Below are 17,712 nucleotides of genomic sequence, written 5' to 3'. Positions count from 1 at the left end.
ACTACATCTACTGGATCTCCCTCGTCAATCTTCAGTTATATCCTCAAAAAATTCAAGAAGATTAGTCAGGCATGATTTCCCCTTCATAAATCCATGCTGACTCTGTCCTATTCTGTTATTACTATCCAGATGTGCTGTAATTTCATCCTTTATAATAGACTCCAGCAACTTTCCCACCACTGAGGTCAGACTAACTGGTCTATAATTTCCTGCTTTCTCTCTCGCACCTTTCTTAAAATGTGGTATAACATTAGCCACCCTCCAATCCTCAGGAACCGACCCCGAATCTATCGAACACTGGAAAATAATCACCAACGCATCCACGATTTCCTGAGCCACCTCCTTCAGTACCCTGGGATGTAGACCATCAGGCCCCGGAGACTTATCAACCTTCAGACCTAACAGTCTCTCCAACACCAAATCCTGGCAAATATAAATTCCCTTAAGTTCAGGTCCTTCAGCCACTGTTACCTCAGGGAGATTGCTTGTGTCTTCCCCAGTGAACACAGATCTGAAGTACCCATTTAATTCTTCTGCCATTTCTTTGTTCCCCGTAATATATTCCCCTGTTTCTGTCTTCAAGGGCCCAATTTTAGTCCTAACCATTTTTTTGCCTTGCACATACTTAAAAAAGCTTTTACTATCCTCCTTTATATTATTGGCCAGTTTATCTTCGTACCTCATTTTTCCTCTGCGTATTTCCTTCTTAGTAATCCTCTGTTGCTCTTTAAAAGCTTCCCAGTCCTCAGTTTTCCCACTTATCTTTACTATGTTATACTTTTTCTCTTTTAACTTTATATGTTTCTTAACTTCCCTCGTCAGCCACGGCCGCCCATGCCTCCTCCTGGGATCTTTCTTCTTTTTAGGAATGAACTGATCCTGCAACGTCTGCATTATACACAGAAATATCCGCCATTGTTCCTCCACAGTCATCCCTGCTAAGGTATTGCACCATTGAACTTTGGCCAGCTCCTCCATCATAGCTCCATAGTTCCCTTTATTCAACAGAAGTACTGTCACTTCCGACTGTACCCTCTCCCTCTCAAATTGCAGATTGAAGCTTAATGTATTATGGTCACTACTTCCCAATGGCTCCTTCACTTCGAGGTCTCTGACCAATACTGGTTCATTACACAATACCAGATCCAGAATTGCCTTCTCCCTGGTCGGCTCCAGCACCAGCTGCTCTAAGAATCCATCTCTGAGGCACTCCACAAAGTCTCTTTCTTGAGGTCCAATACCATTCTGATTCTCCCAGTCTACCTGCATGTTAAAATCCCCCATAACAACTGTAGTAACATCTTTGCGACAGGCCAATTTCAGCTCCTGATTCAACTTACATCCGACATCCAGACTACTGTTTGGGGGCCTGTAGATGACTCCCAAGAGGGTCTTTTTACCCTTAGTATTTTGCAGCTCTATCCACATTGACTCTACATCCCCTGACTCTAGGTACCCCCGCGCAAAGGACTGAATATCCTCCCTTACCAACAAGGTCACCCCACCCCCTCTGCCCGTCAGTCTGTCCTTACGATAGCACGTGTAGCCTTGATTATTCATTTCCCAGGCCCTGTCCACTTGAAGCCACCTCTCAGTTATCCCCACAGTATCGTATCTGCCAATTTCCAAAAGAGCCTCAAGCTCATCCATCTTATGTCTAATACTTCGTGCATTCATGTTAAGTATTTTTAATTTGTTACTGCTCTCACCCTTCCCATCAACCCCTATTTCACTCAACTTTACAGCATGATCCCTTTCCGAGTTTTCTGCCTCATTGATACAGTTGCCTTTCTTGACTTCTCATGTTCTAACTTTCCCTTCAATTTCCTTTTTAAACATCCAGTTTGTCCCCTCCCCCCCCACTACTTAATTTAAATGGAGCGGTGTTGCAGTAGAAAACCTGCCTGCCAGAATGCTGGTCCCTAACCTATTAAAGTGCAAACCGTCTCTCTTGTAGCATTTATGCTTACCACAAAATATACCCCAGTGATCCAAGAACTTAAATCCTTGCTTCCTGCACCAGTTCCCAACCACACGTTCAAGTCCATTATCTTCCTGTTTCTGGCCACACCAGCCCGAGGAACTGGAAGCAAACCGGAGATAACCACCTTGGACGTCCTGCTTTTCAGCCTTCTTCCTAGTTCTCCGAAGTCCCGCTGTAGTATGTTCCTCCTCTTCTTCCCGACATCATTTGTGCCGACATGTACCACCACCTCTGGCTCTTCACCCTCGTCCTTGAGGATTTCCTGCACGCTGTCTGCGATGTCTTTCATCCTGGCACCAGGAAGGCAACACACTATCCTTAAATCCCATCTGCTGCCACAAAACCCCTGGTCAGTTCCTCTCAGGATGGAGTCTCCTATTACCACGGCTCTGTGCGATGTCCAACTCTTCCGCTCTGCCTCTGTGCCAACTTTTGATTGACAAACTTGGCCGCCTTGCGAACTGGCAGTGTCATCAGTCTCTACTGTTTCCAAAAGCTTCAACTTGTTCCTGACAGGTACTCCTCCTGGGGTCTCTTGCACCTGTCTCCTCTCTGCCTTCCTCACCATCTGCTCTCTTCTGCTCTCTTCTGGCATGATTGGTGTAATAACCTCGCTGAAGGTCTTGTCCAGAAAGATCTCGTTCTCTCGGATGAGCCTAAGGTCCTCGAGTTCTTTCATCAGCGCTGCAATATGCTCGGTCAATAGCTGAATGTGCACACACTTTCCACACATATACGAGCCAGACACACCAGAGTCGTTGACCTCCCACATCAAGCACGTAGCGCACTGAACCAGTTGGGCAGTCATGTCTTCACCCTCTTCAACTGTGGCGTAATCAACCTCCTTGTCAAAGACTCCTGAGCTGAAGCCTCACTCTTCGATCCAAACTTCCTTAGACCCTCTTTTTGTGGCAAGTCTGTGGACTCTTAATTTAGGTTAGAGGAGGAGGGAGGGAGGGAGACCCTACTTTGTAGGACCTGGGGTTTAGAACACATCCACTCGAATAGCAATCACTTACCTTCCCGACCGGCTTTGCGCTCCGCCTGAACTTCCGCCCAGCTCCCGCCGCTCTCTGCTGCGAAAAGACCGTTGGTGTTGAGGTAAGTTCTTTATATAGCAATCACTTACCTTCCCGACCGGCTTTGCGCTCCGTCTGAACTTCCGCCCAGCTCCCGCCGCTCTCTGCTGCGAAAAGCAATGTATTGTATTGTTAAAACACAATGAGATTTTGGGAGATAATCATAGAATTGTACTATAAAAGAAGCCCATTGAGTCTGCACCGCCAAAAATATACTACTACCTACACTAGTTCCACTTTCCCACACTAGGTCCATAGCTTTGAATGTTATGATGCTTCAAGTGCCTGTCCAAGTACTTTTTAAAGGTTATGAGGCTTCCTGCCTTGACTATTGTCCCAGACAGTGCATTCTCGACCCCCAACATATTCTGGGTGAAAAGTTTTTTCTTGAAATCCCCTCTCAACTTTTCACTTTTAAATTATGGCCCCTTGTTATTGACCCTTTAACTAAGGGTGCAGCTGTTTTCGACCCATCCTGTCCATGTCCCCTATAACCTTATAATTCCCTATCATGGCCCCCAACAACCTGAGCTTATCCAGCCTCTTTTCATCGTTGAAATTCTCCATCCTGCGAATCTCCTTTGTGCACCCTCCAGGGCAGCCCCATCCTACCTATAGCGTGGTGTTCAGAACTGCATACAGAACTGCATAAAGTTCTGTACAATTCTACAAGACCTCCATGCTTTTATTATCTATGCCACAACTGAAAAAGGCAAGTATCCAGTACGCTGCCTCAACTGTTCTATTAACTTGTTCTGCCACTTTCGAGGAGAAATTGAGGACTGCAGATGCTGGAGATCAGAGATGAAAATGTGTTGTTGGAAAAGCGCAGCAGGTCAGGCAGCATCCTTGGATGCTGCCTGACCTGCTGCGCTTTTCCAGCAACATATTTTCAGCTCTGCCACTTTCGAGGACTTGTGGACAAGCACTTCTAGATCCCTCTATTCCTCTGAGCTTCATAGTGTCTTTTCATTCATTGGATACTTCTATGTCAGTTCCTTCTTTCAAAGTGCATCACCTCACACTCATCGGGGTTCAATTCCATTTGCCACTGATCTGCCCAGTTGACCAATCCATTTTATTCTCCTGTATATTTTGATTCCTCTCACTGTCAACAAGCAGTCAATTTTGGTGTCATCCACAAACTTACTTATCATCTTCCCTACCCCACCCCCAACCCCACACCATTCTCATCTACATAATTTATGAATATCACAAACAACAAAGCTGTGGTGATATGCCACTGCACACCAGTTTCTAGTCACATAGACAGCCTTCAACCACATCCCTCTGTTTCCTGTCACTATTTAAGTCCACACTGCCAAGTTACCCTGGATCCTATGAGGTTTCACCTCCTTTATCAGATTCCCATATGGAACCTTGTCAAAGGCCTTATTAACTGCCCTACCCTCATCCAATTACTTGATCATCTCTTTTGAAATTCTCACTGCCTTTGTGAGTTATGACCATGCTGATAATCTCTGAACAAACCTTATCTTTCTAAATGGAGATTATTTTTCTCCTTCACAATTTTCTCCACTTAATTTCATGTCATTGATGTTAGACTCACCAGCTATAGTTGCCTGGTTTAAGTCCTCCACTCTTCTTCAATAGTTCTTCATCAATTATTTCATTTTGTATTTTTCTTTAGGAATATGAGCAGAAATTATCAAAGATCAAGGCAGATTATGAAGCAGAACAAAAGTCCAATGTCAAACTGCAAGAAGATATTGAAAAATTAAGAAGTTCATATGAAATGAAATTGGCACGCATTGAGGCTTCAGATAAGGCCACAGGTATGCCTTCTGGACTTGGTTTTGAAATCCATGAAATGTTGACTTCATTGGTGAGATTGATGGTGTCCCGTTATGGCTGAACATCTGAGAGTCAGCTGGATTGAATGGGGAAATGCATACATTTGAACTCTGAGATGGCTTGTGAGTCCAACATTTGATTGACATCCGCACAGCAGACCATTCATAACATCTTGACGCAAAGTAGAGTGATCTGTTTGTGTTTTTCTTTTTGTCCTATTTCTGTGCACAGAGATACTTGTTTCTAAATAATTAACGTTCATGCCACAGAAATGCCAGGTATTGACCATCTGTAACTGTCCGTCCCTTGACGCTCAATGCCATTATAATCATTGATTCCCCCACTATCAACATCATGGGATTGCCATTGGCCAGAAAATCAACTAGCCCCATCATATAAATAAAGTGGCTACAAGAGCAAGCCAGAGGCTAAGAATATTGTACTGAGTAACTCGCCTCCTGACTCCTCAAGCCTGTACAACATCTACAAGACATAGGTCAGGAGTGTGATGGAATACTCCCTATTTGCTTGGATAAGTTCAGCTGTAATTGCACTCAAGAAGCATGACACCATCCAAGACAAGGCAGCCCACTTGATTGGCACCACATCCACAAGCATCCACTCCACACCAATGCCCAGCAACAGCAGTGTGTACATCTACAAGATGTACTGCAGAAAATTGTCAAAACTCCTAGGGCACTTTCCAGACCACATCTGCTTCCATCCAGAATGGCAAGGACAGCAGATATATAGGAACACCATCACATGCAAGTTCTCCTCCAAGTCATTCACCACCCTGACTTGGAAATATATTGCCATTATTTCCCTGTTGCTGGGTCAAAATCCTGAAATTCCATCTCTCATGACATTGTGGGTCAATGATAACACATGAGCTATAGCAGATTTAGAAAGCAGCTCACGATCACCAAGGCTTCAAGGGCAGTTAGGTATAGGCAATAATATTGTCCAGCCGGCAATCCCCATGTCCCACCAGTAAATTTAAATGAAAATGTTCAGAGGCTCTTCCCTCAGGTTGTGCATTACTGCACAAATTATTTTTGAATACAATTACCTCATGTCTTGATGTATATGCAGAAGCACTTTAGATTGTCTCCCAAAGTAGCCTTAATATATTGACTACACAACTAATTCTTGATTGCTGATTCTTCAAGGTATGAACTTACTTTTTTCTAACCTCGTTGCTGTATTCTCAAAACCATAAATCAAATTGTGAAGTCTGTCAAAATGTTTAACATTTTTGCAATAAATTACCACAATTCACAACTGTAGAGGTAATCATGACTGCTCAGGAAGCTTTATTCTTCTATTCAGACATAATTCTATTTTAAGAAGCAGTATATTAGTCTTTCTGACACAGAGTGATCTTATGATCAGTCATTGTAGATGGAAGGAGTACTACTGTGATATGTAGTATGAACTAAATGGGCGTCATTTCTATTTTACAACACAGGTGGCAGAGTGATGGTTGATACAGAATTATAGTTTTATTACAAAATTACAAAAGAATATATGATTTGAGAATAAGATTGAGATGAAAGTGACTGCCCTTGATATCAACGCTACATTTAACCAAGTGTAACATTAAGAAGCATGCCAAACTATGTAAGCAGTAAGTGATAGACAGGGCTAGTTCATTTCACAGCCAATGGATCAGATAAAAGCTCTACAATCCTACCACATCCATTGTTTTTTTTTTCTAGTTTTTTTTCTTTTTTTTTCTTTAATTTCCACCACCAGGAAGATAGGAAAACACCCGGGTGGCCAGTGACAAACACTGCCCTTCACATCAGAGGGCAGTGCTGTGTGATCAAAACAGTGAAGGGGAGGGTAGGGAGGGTCCCTGTTTATTTTTTTTTATTTTTTTTTCTGTATTTAACCCCCACACTACCACCTAAGTGCGGTAGTGCTTATCCCCAGCACCCATGGTGTGTGTGCAGGTGTGAGACACAGTGAAAACCACATCCATTTGTAAATGATGGTGGACAATTAACCAACTAGTTGGAGGAGGCTCCACAAATATTCAGTGATGGGAGTGCCCAATATACCAGTGAAAAAGATAAGCCTGATGTACTTGCAGCAATCTTCAGTCAGAAGTGCTGATTAGATTATCAATCTCAGCCTCCTCCAGAGATCTCTAGGATCACAGATGTCAGTTGTAAGCCAATTTAATTCACTCCAGTGATATCATGAAATAGCTGAAGGGTCTGGATACTGCAAAGACGATGGCAAAACCCCAACAATAGTACTGAAGATACGTGCTATACACAGAAAGCAGGACAAATCCAACTCAACTAATTACTGCCCCATCCGTTAATCATTGCTATAATTGAAGGATAGGAGAAAGTGAGGATTGCAGATGGTGGAGATCAGAGCTTAAAAATGTGTTGCTGGAAAAGCGCAGCAGGTCAGGCAGCATCAAAGGAGAAGGAGAATCGACGTTTCGGGAATAAGCCCTTCTTCAGGAATGACTCATATGGCCGACATATGCTTCAAATATTTCAGAGCCAGCAACGATCCCAAAGTTTTGGTTTTCCACTGCTGAGTGTTTTTTTGGTACTGGTTTAGCTATTTGCAAAACTATCCCCATTATTGAGTATTCCCATTCACTCTGCAGCTAAACTCATGGTTTATTGAACAGAGTCTGATGGACCAGCTAGGTGGTAGGATTACTTCTGAATGATGTTGGAGAACCTCAGATGGGGTATCAGTTATCACAATCCAGAGAGCCATTTAGTGAAGAATAGAATTGAAGCCAATCTTTACATTCTTTTATAAACATTTAACTGTCATCAGTTTCTCTCTGCTCAATCTTAAGGATACAAGTGAATTCCCAGCACTTGAATAGAATTATTATACAATAGTTATGAAGATTTCATATTTATTTTTGTGAAGACTTACGGTTCATAAGGATTGCTGAAAAGTTGATTTATTTCAAGTACTTTGAATACAAGTTTTTCACTTTCCTTAAAGATCAATGTAAGGACATTGAAACATAATTTTAAAAGATATTTCTAGGAAATCACTTGACGTTGGCTGATTACTTGGCTGTCTTGTTTGATAACTTTTTTTATGCAGTTGGAGATTATTCAGTTTTCACTTGGGGAAAGCCTGCTCAGGAAATGGCTGCCCAGCTCACCTCTTTGCCTTTCAGAAACATCCTTGTTGTGAGTTCAATATCAATCTTGTGCTCTGAAGTAGCATCTGAAAGACCTTGAAATACTGTGATTCCTGAACAAGCTGTCAAGATGACAGAGACAACTCTATGTGTCCAGTAATGTGGCTACATGTTTTCCCATGCCACATTAGGTGCCATCTGAATATTCCACACCTCCTCTTTTTCCCTTCAAAAGTAATAATTATTAGAGGTTTTGCTCTCACACTGAATCTCTGCAGAGAGTAATCTATTGTTATCTTTAATCCTTTTCTCTTGGGGGGGTAGGGGTTAATTATTTAAAGGGGTAAATGTATAATAATTATTATTAGGGATTCGCTCTCACACTGAATCTCTGCAGAGAGTAATCTATTGTTATCTTTAACCCTTTTCACTTGGGGGAATAGGGGTTAATTATTTAAAGGGGTAAATGTATAATACTGTAATATGAAAATGGAAAAAAATGTGTTCACTAGTTCTCATTATAAATCAGTAATTAATGATTTATATAATTACTGATAACATTGGACTTTTCTGTGGAAATTCATTGAATCACTGAAGTATAGTAGTAGGCCATTCTGCCCATTAAATTAACACCAACACTCTAAAGAGCATCCCACCCAGACTCAACCCCTTACCCTATCCTTGTAACCCTGCAATTCCCATGGATAATCCACCTAGCCTGCACATCCCTGGACACTATGGGCAGTTTAGCATGGCCACTCCACCTAACTTGCACATCTTTGGACCATGGAAGGAAACTGAAGCACTCTGAGGAAACCTGCGCAGACAGGGAAGAATGTGCAAACTCCATACAGTTGCTGGAAGGTAGAATCAAACCAGGGACCCTGGTACTGTGTGGCAGCAGTGCTAACCTAATAGTATTGAGAAAAAATGTTGTGAGTAATCAATCCAATTAAGAATTTTAATTGAAAATGTCATAGTTACATCAAAATTAATCTTAAAACAACTTTAAGTAATCTAGGATTTGTATTACCTGGGGGTGGAAACTTTGATATACTCAAACATCTTCTGTTTGACCAGGAAAATATATGGAAGAGAATATTAAGGTTGCTTTCAAGCCTCTGTATATATTGGGGCTATATGCTTTTAAGGGTTGAGATAGTGTATTTGGTTGGGGAACATACATGTTATTTATTCCAGAGAAGCAACACTACAGTGTGTAACTAGTACAATGCATCTCTGTCTCCTCAGATGCACCTGAATTTGAAGAAAGAGCCTCTGCCCAGGAGGTAACTCAGCCATTTAATGTTGAACTAGCAGATGTATGTGAAATAGAACAGAAGCTAGAGATTGCCACGGTAAATACTATTTTAATACTCAATTAAATATGTATGCACATTTTATTGGATTCATTTTATTATTTTTTATGATAAGATGTAAAATAAACATTTATACACTGACAGCCAGTTTAAATTATTATATAGTAGTGATTGTAATTGGGCATTCCTGAACACAGAAACATAGTATTTACAGCCTTTGCAAATTCTTATCCAAGCATAGGGCTATCCTGCAAAATTGCAATAAATTCAATGGCAGGTGACCAGCCTACACATTTATGTTAAACAGAACTTCAGGATTGATGAGGAAGCCCTATGTTAAAAGAAAACAAATGAAATGACAGTGAGATAGTTAATATGTGATGAATTGTTAATGCAGTCAAACATGTTTTCCAAGTTTGCATTTCACTGCAAATTCCTAGAGCATTTATTCAGCCTTTGCAGTTTCAGCTAGGAACACAGGTGGATGAATGAGTGTGAATTCATCAGCCACTTCAGAGTCATCTGTGTGAAAGTCTTCCTTTTCTCTTGTTGAAACACTCTACCATGTTCTTAATGCATGCCTCAAAAATAACAGAGTCATCTGGGCAGTTTTTTTAATCCTCAGGGGGTGTGGTAATGTTGACATTCACAAAGCAGTGAGGCTTCTTGTACTTTCCTATCACACGAAGCAGCAATTCTACAGTTATGCCCATGTTGGCACAGACCATACCAGTGACAATTCCTAGTTTCACTTTCTGTCATTACATTTTTCAACTGTAAACTTAAAAAAAGCGATCTGGTAAAAAAAAGTAAACCAAGCTGGTTTCAACTATGTTAAAAATGTTTCTTGGTGCATATTGAAAAGAAGCTAGCCTGGTGGCAATTGTCAGAAAAACCTATCTGATTCACTGAACCCTTCAGGGAAGGAAGTGTGCCCTCTTTACAAGGTCTACATGTGACATAGTAATGTGGTTAACTGTAAACTGCCCTGAAGGCAGTTAGAAATGGACAATAAATGTTGGCATAGCCAGTGATTCTCATATCCTGTGAGCCATTTAAAAAGCATTTTGCACATGATTTTTGGACTGAAAAGTGGCAAGTAAGATTAAAGCCATACAAATGAGAGGCAATAACCATCTCCAACAAGGGGGAGTTTAGCCACCCTTCCTGGACGTTCAACAGCATTCCCATCACTGAAGGCCCCATTATCAATATCCTAAGAATAACCATTGACCAAAAGCTAAACCGGACTAGCCATATATACATTGGCAATAAGACCAGGTCAGAAACTAGGAACACTGCAACAATCAACTCAACTCCTGACTCCCCAAAGCCTGTCAACCATCAACAAAGTACAAGTGTATGGTAGGATATTTCCCACTTGCCTCCCAAAAATACTCAAGAAGCTTGACACCATCCAGGAAAAAGCAGACTCCTTGATTGGCATTATCTCCACAAATGTCTACTGTCTCTGCCATTGATGCACAGTAGCAGTAATGTGTGCAATCTATAAGAGAGACTGCAGAAATTCACAAAGATTCCTCAGACATTACCTTCCAAATCCTTGACAGTTTCTATCTAGAAAGACAAGGGCTGTAGATCCATGGAGCATGACAATTTCTAAGTTCCTGTCCAAGCTACTTACTATTCTGACTTGGAAATATATTGCCATTCCTTCAATCCTGGTCAAAATCCTGGAACTTTCTCCCTAACAGCAAGTGGGCTGTAGTGGTTCAAGAAGGCAGCTCACCACATTCTCAAAAGCAACTAAATATGGGCAATTAATGCCTAACCAGAAACACCCACATCCCATGATTAAATAATAAAACATTGCGCTCTATGGCGGCTTAACTGTGTTCTCATTGGTTGGCAAGTCTGTCTGAGTTTGGCTAATCCAGAGTTACCAGTGCAGAATTTTGGCTTATCACAGGATTTCTATTGGATTTGCTATTTACCTAGCAGGAATGTTTGACAATCTTGCGTCAACCAGCATTTCAGGTTATCTGAATTTGACTCATTTTGATTTTACTACATATATATACTTTATTTTTAAATTTTCAAGTGTTTATTGCAGTCCACATTAAGGCCTTTGACATAATTGGACTGTTTAGGCTCAGTGGTTAAAATAAAGGGTCATAAACTGGTTATAACACTGAAGGCTATTCAACCAGTCATGCCCATTCTCTGTAAGAGTCTTTTAACTCAACCGCGTGCCTTGTTATAGAACATAGAACATAGAAGAATACAGCGCAGTACAGGCCCTTTGGCCCTCGATGTTGCGCCGATCCAAGCCCACCTAACCTATACTAACCCACTACCCTCCATATACCTATCCAATGCCCGCTTAAATGCCCATAAAGAGGGAGAGTCCACCACTGCTACTGGCAGGGCATTCCATGAACTTACGACTCGCTGAGTGAAGAACCTACCCCTAACTTCAGTCCTATATCTACCCCCCCTTAATTTAAAGCTATGCCCCCTTGTAATACCCGACTCCATACGTGGGAAAAGGTTCACACTGTCAACCCTATCTAACCCCCTAATCATCTTGTACACCTCAATCAAGTCACCCCTAAACCTTCTTTTCTCTAATGAAAACAGCCCCAAGTGTCTCAGTCTTTCCTCATACGATCTTCCTTCCATACCAGGCAACATCCTGGTAAACCTCCTCTGCACCCTTTCCAGTGCCTCCACGTCCTTCCTATAGTATGGCGACCAAAACTGCACACAATATTCCAGATGCGGCCGCACCAGAGTCTTATACAACTGCATCATGACCTCAGGACTCCGGAACTCAATTCCTCTACCAATAAAAGCCAGTACGCCATATGCCTTCCTCACCGCACTATTTACCTGGATGGCAACTTTCAGAGATCTGTGTACATGGACACCAAGATCCCTCTGCTCATCCACACTACCAAGTATCCGACCATTAGCCCAGTACCCCATCTTTTTGTTATTCTTCCCAAAGTGAATCACCTCACACTTAGCTACATTGAATTCCATTTGCCACCTTTCTGCCCAGCTCTGCAGCTTCTCTATATCCTGCTGTAACCTGCCACATCCTTCCTCACTGTCAACAACTCCTCCGACTTTCGTATCATCCGCAAACTTGCTCACCCAACCTTCTAACCCCTCTTCCAGGTCATTTATAAAAATGACAAACAGCAATGGTCCCAAAACAGATCCTTGCGGAACACCGCTAGTGACGGCACTCCATGAAGAAACTTTGCCATCAACTACTACCCTCTGTCTTCTTCCATCCAGCCAATTCCTAATCCAAACCTCCAACTCACCCTCAATGCCATATCTCCGTATTTTCTGCAGTAGCCTACCATGGGGAACCTTATCAAACGCCTTACTAAAATCCATGTATACCACATCTATCGCTTTCCCCTCATCAACCTCCTTCGTCACCTTTTCAAAGAATTCAATAAGGTTTGTGAGGCACGACCTGCCCTTCACAAAACCATGCTGACTATCCTTGATCACATTATTCCTATCCAGATGTGCATAAATCCTATCCCTTACAATTCTCTCTAAGACTTTGCCCACAACAGAAGTGAGACTCACCGGCCTATAGTTACTAGGGTTATCCCTACTCCCCTTTTTGAACAAGGGAACCACATTTGCTATCCTCCAGTCTTCTGGCACTACTCCTGTAGACAAAGAGGACATAAAAATCAAGGCCAATGGCTCTGCAATCTCCTCCCTTGCTTCCCAGAGAATCCTAGGATAAATGCCATCAGGCCCAGGGGACTTATCTATTTTCACCTTTTCCAGGATTTCCAACACCTCTTCTCTACATACCTCAAAGCCATCCATTCTACTTATTTGTGACTCAGTATTCACATCGACGACAATGCCCTGTTCCTGAGTAAATACTGAAGAAAAGTATTCATTCAGTGTCTCCCCAATCTCTTCCGCCTCCACACGCAACTTCCCACTACTATCCTTGACTGGACCTATTCCTACCCTAGTCATTCTTTTATTCCTAACATACCTATAGAAAGCCTTAGGGTTTTCCCTAATCCTACCGACTAAGGACCTTTCATGTCCCCTCCTTGCTGCTCTTAGCTCTCTCTTCAGGTCCTTCCTGGCTACCCTATAACTCTCAATCGCCCCAATTGAACCTTCACGTCTCATCTTGAGATAGGCCGCCCTCTTCCCTTTAACAAGGGATTCCAATTCCTTATTAAACCACGGCTCCCTCGCACGACCCTTTCCTCCCTGCCTGACAGGTACATAATTATCAAGGACACTCAATAGTTGCTCCTTGAACAAGCTCCACATATCATTTACACTCTTGCCTTGGAGTCTACTTTTCCAAGCCACACATCCTAAGTCATGCCTCACCGCATCATAATTTCCCTGACCCCAGCTATAACTCTTGCCCTGTAGTACACACTTATCCCTCTCCATCACGAGAGTAAAAATCACCGAATTATGGTCACTATCCCCAAAGTGCTCACCTACCTCTAATTCTAACACCTGGCCTGGTTCGTTACCCAGAACCAAATCCAGTATGGCCTCACCTCTTGTTGGCCTGTCTACATATTGTGTCAGGAAACTCTCCTGCACACATTGAACAAACACTGACCCATCTAACGAACTTGAGCTATAGCTTTCCCAATCAATATCAGGAAAGTTAAAGTCCCCCATAACAACCACCCTATTACTGTCACTCATCTCCTGAATCACCTTCCCTATCCTTTCTTCAATGATTCTAGGACTATTAGGAGGCCTGTAAAAGTCTCCTAACAGGGTGACCTCACCTTTCCTATTCCTAACCTCAGCCCAAACTACCTCAGATGGCAAGTCCTCATCCATCGTCCTTTCCACCACTGTAATACTATCTTTGACAAGCAATGCCACACCTCCCCCTCTTTTACCCCCACCTTTGTTCTTTTGAAGTTATTAATCAATTATCTTTTGAAGACTATGATAGAATTTCCTTCCACCTCTCTTCCAGATGTGTGCTGCTATATTACCACTCACTAGTTAAAATTGTTTTCCTCACATCCCCTCTAGTTCTTTTGGTAATCTCTTTAAACCTGTAATCTCTGGTTCTCAGCCTTTTTCTCCAATTGAAACTGGTTCTCTGTAGCTAAGCCTGTTAGGTCTGTAATGATTTTGAACAACTCTCCTAAATCTCCACTCAACCTTCTCGAAGGAGTCTTTCCAACCTATCCAATCATTAAAATTTCTTATTACTTGAAAAATTGTTAGAAATAAATGATTTCATCAAAGAAGGAAGTGGAAAGGGTGACACAAAAGGCTAACAATATATGAAATATTTTAATAGTTTGATACTAGAAAACAATAATGCTATATGTACATTAAAGAGCAGATCAGATTTCTCTGTTGATCATTTCTGAAACTACACAGATAAGACCGGTAATGGATAACTGAGAATAGCACTTTCATCAACAGTGCAGTATGGTGGTGCCCTGGAACATTAATGTACTTTTAGTATCATAGGAGAGAAAGTAGTATCAAGGAATAGAGGTCGCATGATTATCTCCCAAGATCAGACCAATTTGCAATGCTGAGTTAGAGGTAGAAGTCTGTCAAAAGTTGGCACTTTTTCTGTGGTACTTTGGGAAAAACTCTTTAATCCAGGGGCCAGTATAATTTGCCTGGTAGTCTGAAATCAAAACAAATGTAAGACAGACTTAAAATGGTTCTTAATCACAAAAGCGGTGCTTATATGGATAAAGTGTACATGCTTAGTTTTACATAGCTGGACATGGTACAAGTTGAGGGTACTGTAGTGGAATACGTTATGATCCCAAACCAAACCACTTCAATATGCTATTAAGGTCTGGCTGGCACCAGTAAACTTTATTTTAAAATAGACAAAGTATGAGATCCAGGGTACCTACTGAAAGAATAAAGCCTCAGGATTCTGTTGTTTTAAGTAAACAACAATAAACTTTTCTATTCATGTACTCCCATATTATACACCAAATTACCAAATGCAGTCAAGACAGATCCCACAGATTTCTCAACAATTATTCCCAGACAATAATGACATAGTAGGTTGTTATCTTATTAAACTTCATAAGGGGTTATAATTCTTCACTTTTACCCATCTGGCCTTGAATTTCTGAAGAACTACTCTATAATGAACTGCCTTAACAATTGAGCCCATCCTATTTGACCTTTTGTGGGTCTAGCTTTCCCTGAAATGCAGAAGCTGCACTTTAGCACTCATTCACAATATAACTCCAGCTCTTGACCAACATCTAGCATCACTGAGTCGAGAGTGTGGTGTAGGAAAAGCACAGCAGGTCAGGCAGCATCAAGGAGCAGGAGATTCGATGTTTCGGGCATAAGCCCTTCATCAGGGACTTCCCATTCCTGAAGAAGGTTTATGCCCAAAACATCAATTCTCCTGCTCCTCGGATGCTGCCTGACCTGCTGTGCTTTCCCAGCACCACACTCTCAACTCTGATCTCCAGCAACTGCAGTCCTCGCTTTCTTCTAGCATCACTGACCCTGTTCTGCTCTTGGGTTTTCTCCAGAATTTCAATCTTGCTCAGTTATGTCAAGTAGATGCTGCTTGTGTACTTTTCAGCATCTCTGCTACAGTGGCATCCACACTCACAGGCTTTATTCAAGCTCCTTGCAGCTTCCTACAATACAGAGACAATGATTTTCTCAGCTCCCCAGGATTTTCTGTGAGCCCTGACTCCCATACTTCACTGTGTCTACTAATTCCTAGATCTTCTATCTGAGTTTTAAGTCACAGAGTCATCCAGCTGCTCTTGACTCCTCACTTAGTTCCCTACACAGAATCCATGTAGTTCAGCTGCTTTCCCAGCAGAACCAGTAAATATATACTCCTAACTTGGAATATTCTTCTCTCTTTCTCACATTGTCACTCATGGCTTATACATTTTGAACTGATCTTCAGTGAACCAGCCTCTCCAAGTGTCCTGAGTGACTTATTGAAAACATTGTGATAGTACCCTCCCCTATTGCTGGACCAAATTGAATGCTGCCATCTAACAACTCTTGAAACTGTGTTCTGTAAGTGTTAACAATCATCAATTTCTGGCTTGTGCGGTACAAAAATTGTTACAAATAGATGATTTCATCAAAGAAGGAAGTGGAAAGGGTGACATAAAAGGCTAACAATATATGAAATACTTTAATAGTTTGATACTAGAAAACAATAATGCTATATGTACATTAAAGAGCAGATCAGATTTCTCTGTAAATAATGCACTGTTGATCATTTCAGAAACTACACAGATAAGACCAGTAATGGATAACTGAGAATAGCACTTTCATCTACAGTGCAATATGGTGGTGCCCTGGAACATTAATGTACTTTTAGTATCGTAGGAGAGAAAGTTGTGTCAAGGAATAGAGGTCACATGATTATCTCCCAAGATCAGACCAATTTGCAATGCTGAGTTAGAGGTAGAAGTCTGTCAAAAGGGAGGGAAAGTTGACAGGAGTAAGTGTAGCTGGATTTTTCTTAAAAACAGAGCAGCCAGTTTCAGAGCAGAAAAAATTCCCATTTTCTTTTTAGCCTAGTCCAGAAATAAGCAAGAGAGGATAGTATCAGAGGAGGAACTAGCCTTATGGCTTACATTCTGGTAATGGTGGAAATTCATTGAAGATAATTCTTTAAACATCTTAATGATGAAGGGGCAAATGGATTTAACTATTTTAAAAAGTGGACTGACACATTTTGGTTTGTCTAGTACAAAACTGTGGCAATTCCAACTGAATAAGGTATAAAAGCGATTGTCCAGCCATCATTTTATGCCAGTACAGAAAATGGGAAACCAAAATACAAAGGAAGAAGTGGTAATTGTCAGACGGTCAGAAGAAGTACAAATTAGTTATCTTTCTGAACAAAAATCAGTATTTCATAGCTTAATGGCAGAGACCATATTTGTTTACAAATTGATTTTAAAGCAGTTCTGATACTTCTACTTTTGCAAAAGTGCACGATCCACAAAGAAAATCTATAAATAATAATGTACGTGATTTCCTGGAGTGCCAACTGCAGAGAGCCAGTTAAATCAGGTGCAAGTACAGTGGAGGGACATCATACATGACAGCTTTCCAATAGTGATCTTTGAGTGTTTCACTGTTCAGCCCACATATAGCCCATGCAGTTAGCTGCAGACCAGAGCATCTTCTGTTGCTTCCCCTCCTCTGTTATTATCCGATATTCACCAGAGTTGGGCAGTTCCTTTCCATTCCACCTAAATGAAGACAGTTCCTTAATCCCAGGTTACCTGAGGGTGTCTGGTGCAGATCACTAGCACCTTCTTCTCCACATTTCCACCAATGAACAGGTTTACAATTACTAGAGATAATATAGCTATTACTAATTAGTGAAGAAAACAAAGAAGT

The 17,712-nt window shown here is 41.5% G+C and overlaps 1 protein-coding gene across 3 annotated transcripts in view; it reads left to right on the top strand.

The window, feature by feature from the left end:
- The window catches only part of kif17 (kinesin family member 17), a 97,448-nt gene that overhangs the window by 43,463 nt on the left and 36,273 nt on the right, over nucleotides 1–17,712 (top strand). For all 3 annotated transcript variants that reach the window (XM_043675541.2, XM_043675542.2, XM_043675543.2), the window contains exons 7-8: nucleotides 4,715–4,859; nucleotides 9,266–9,372. In XM_043675541.2, the coding sequence (XP_043531476.1) occupies nucleotides 4,715–4,859; nucleotides 9,266–9,372 (252 nt within the window). The remainder of the gene's footprint in view (nucleotides 1–4,714; nucleotides 4,860–9,265; nucleotides 9,373–17,712) is intronic.

This window comes from Chiloscyllium plagiosum, unplaced genomic scaffold (genome assembly GCF_037043375.1).
Source record: "Chiloscyllium plagiosum isolate Xiang-an unplaced genomic scaffold, Cpla_swu_hap1 HiC_scaffold_37, whole genome shotgun sequence".
Taxonomy (NCBI): Eukaryota; Metazoa; Chordata; class Chondrichthyes; order Orectolobiformes; family Hemiscylliidae; genus Chiloscyllium; species Chiloscyllium plagiosum.
This window is presented reverse-complemented; position numbering and strand designations above follow the sequence as displayed.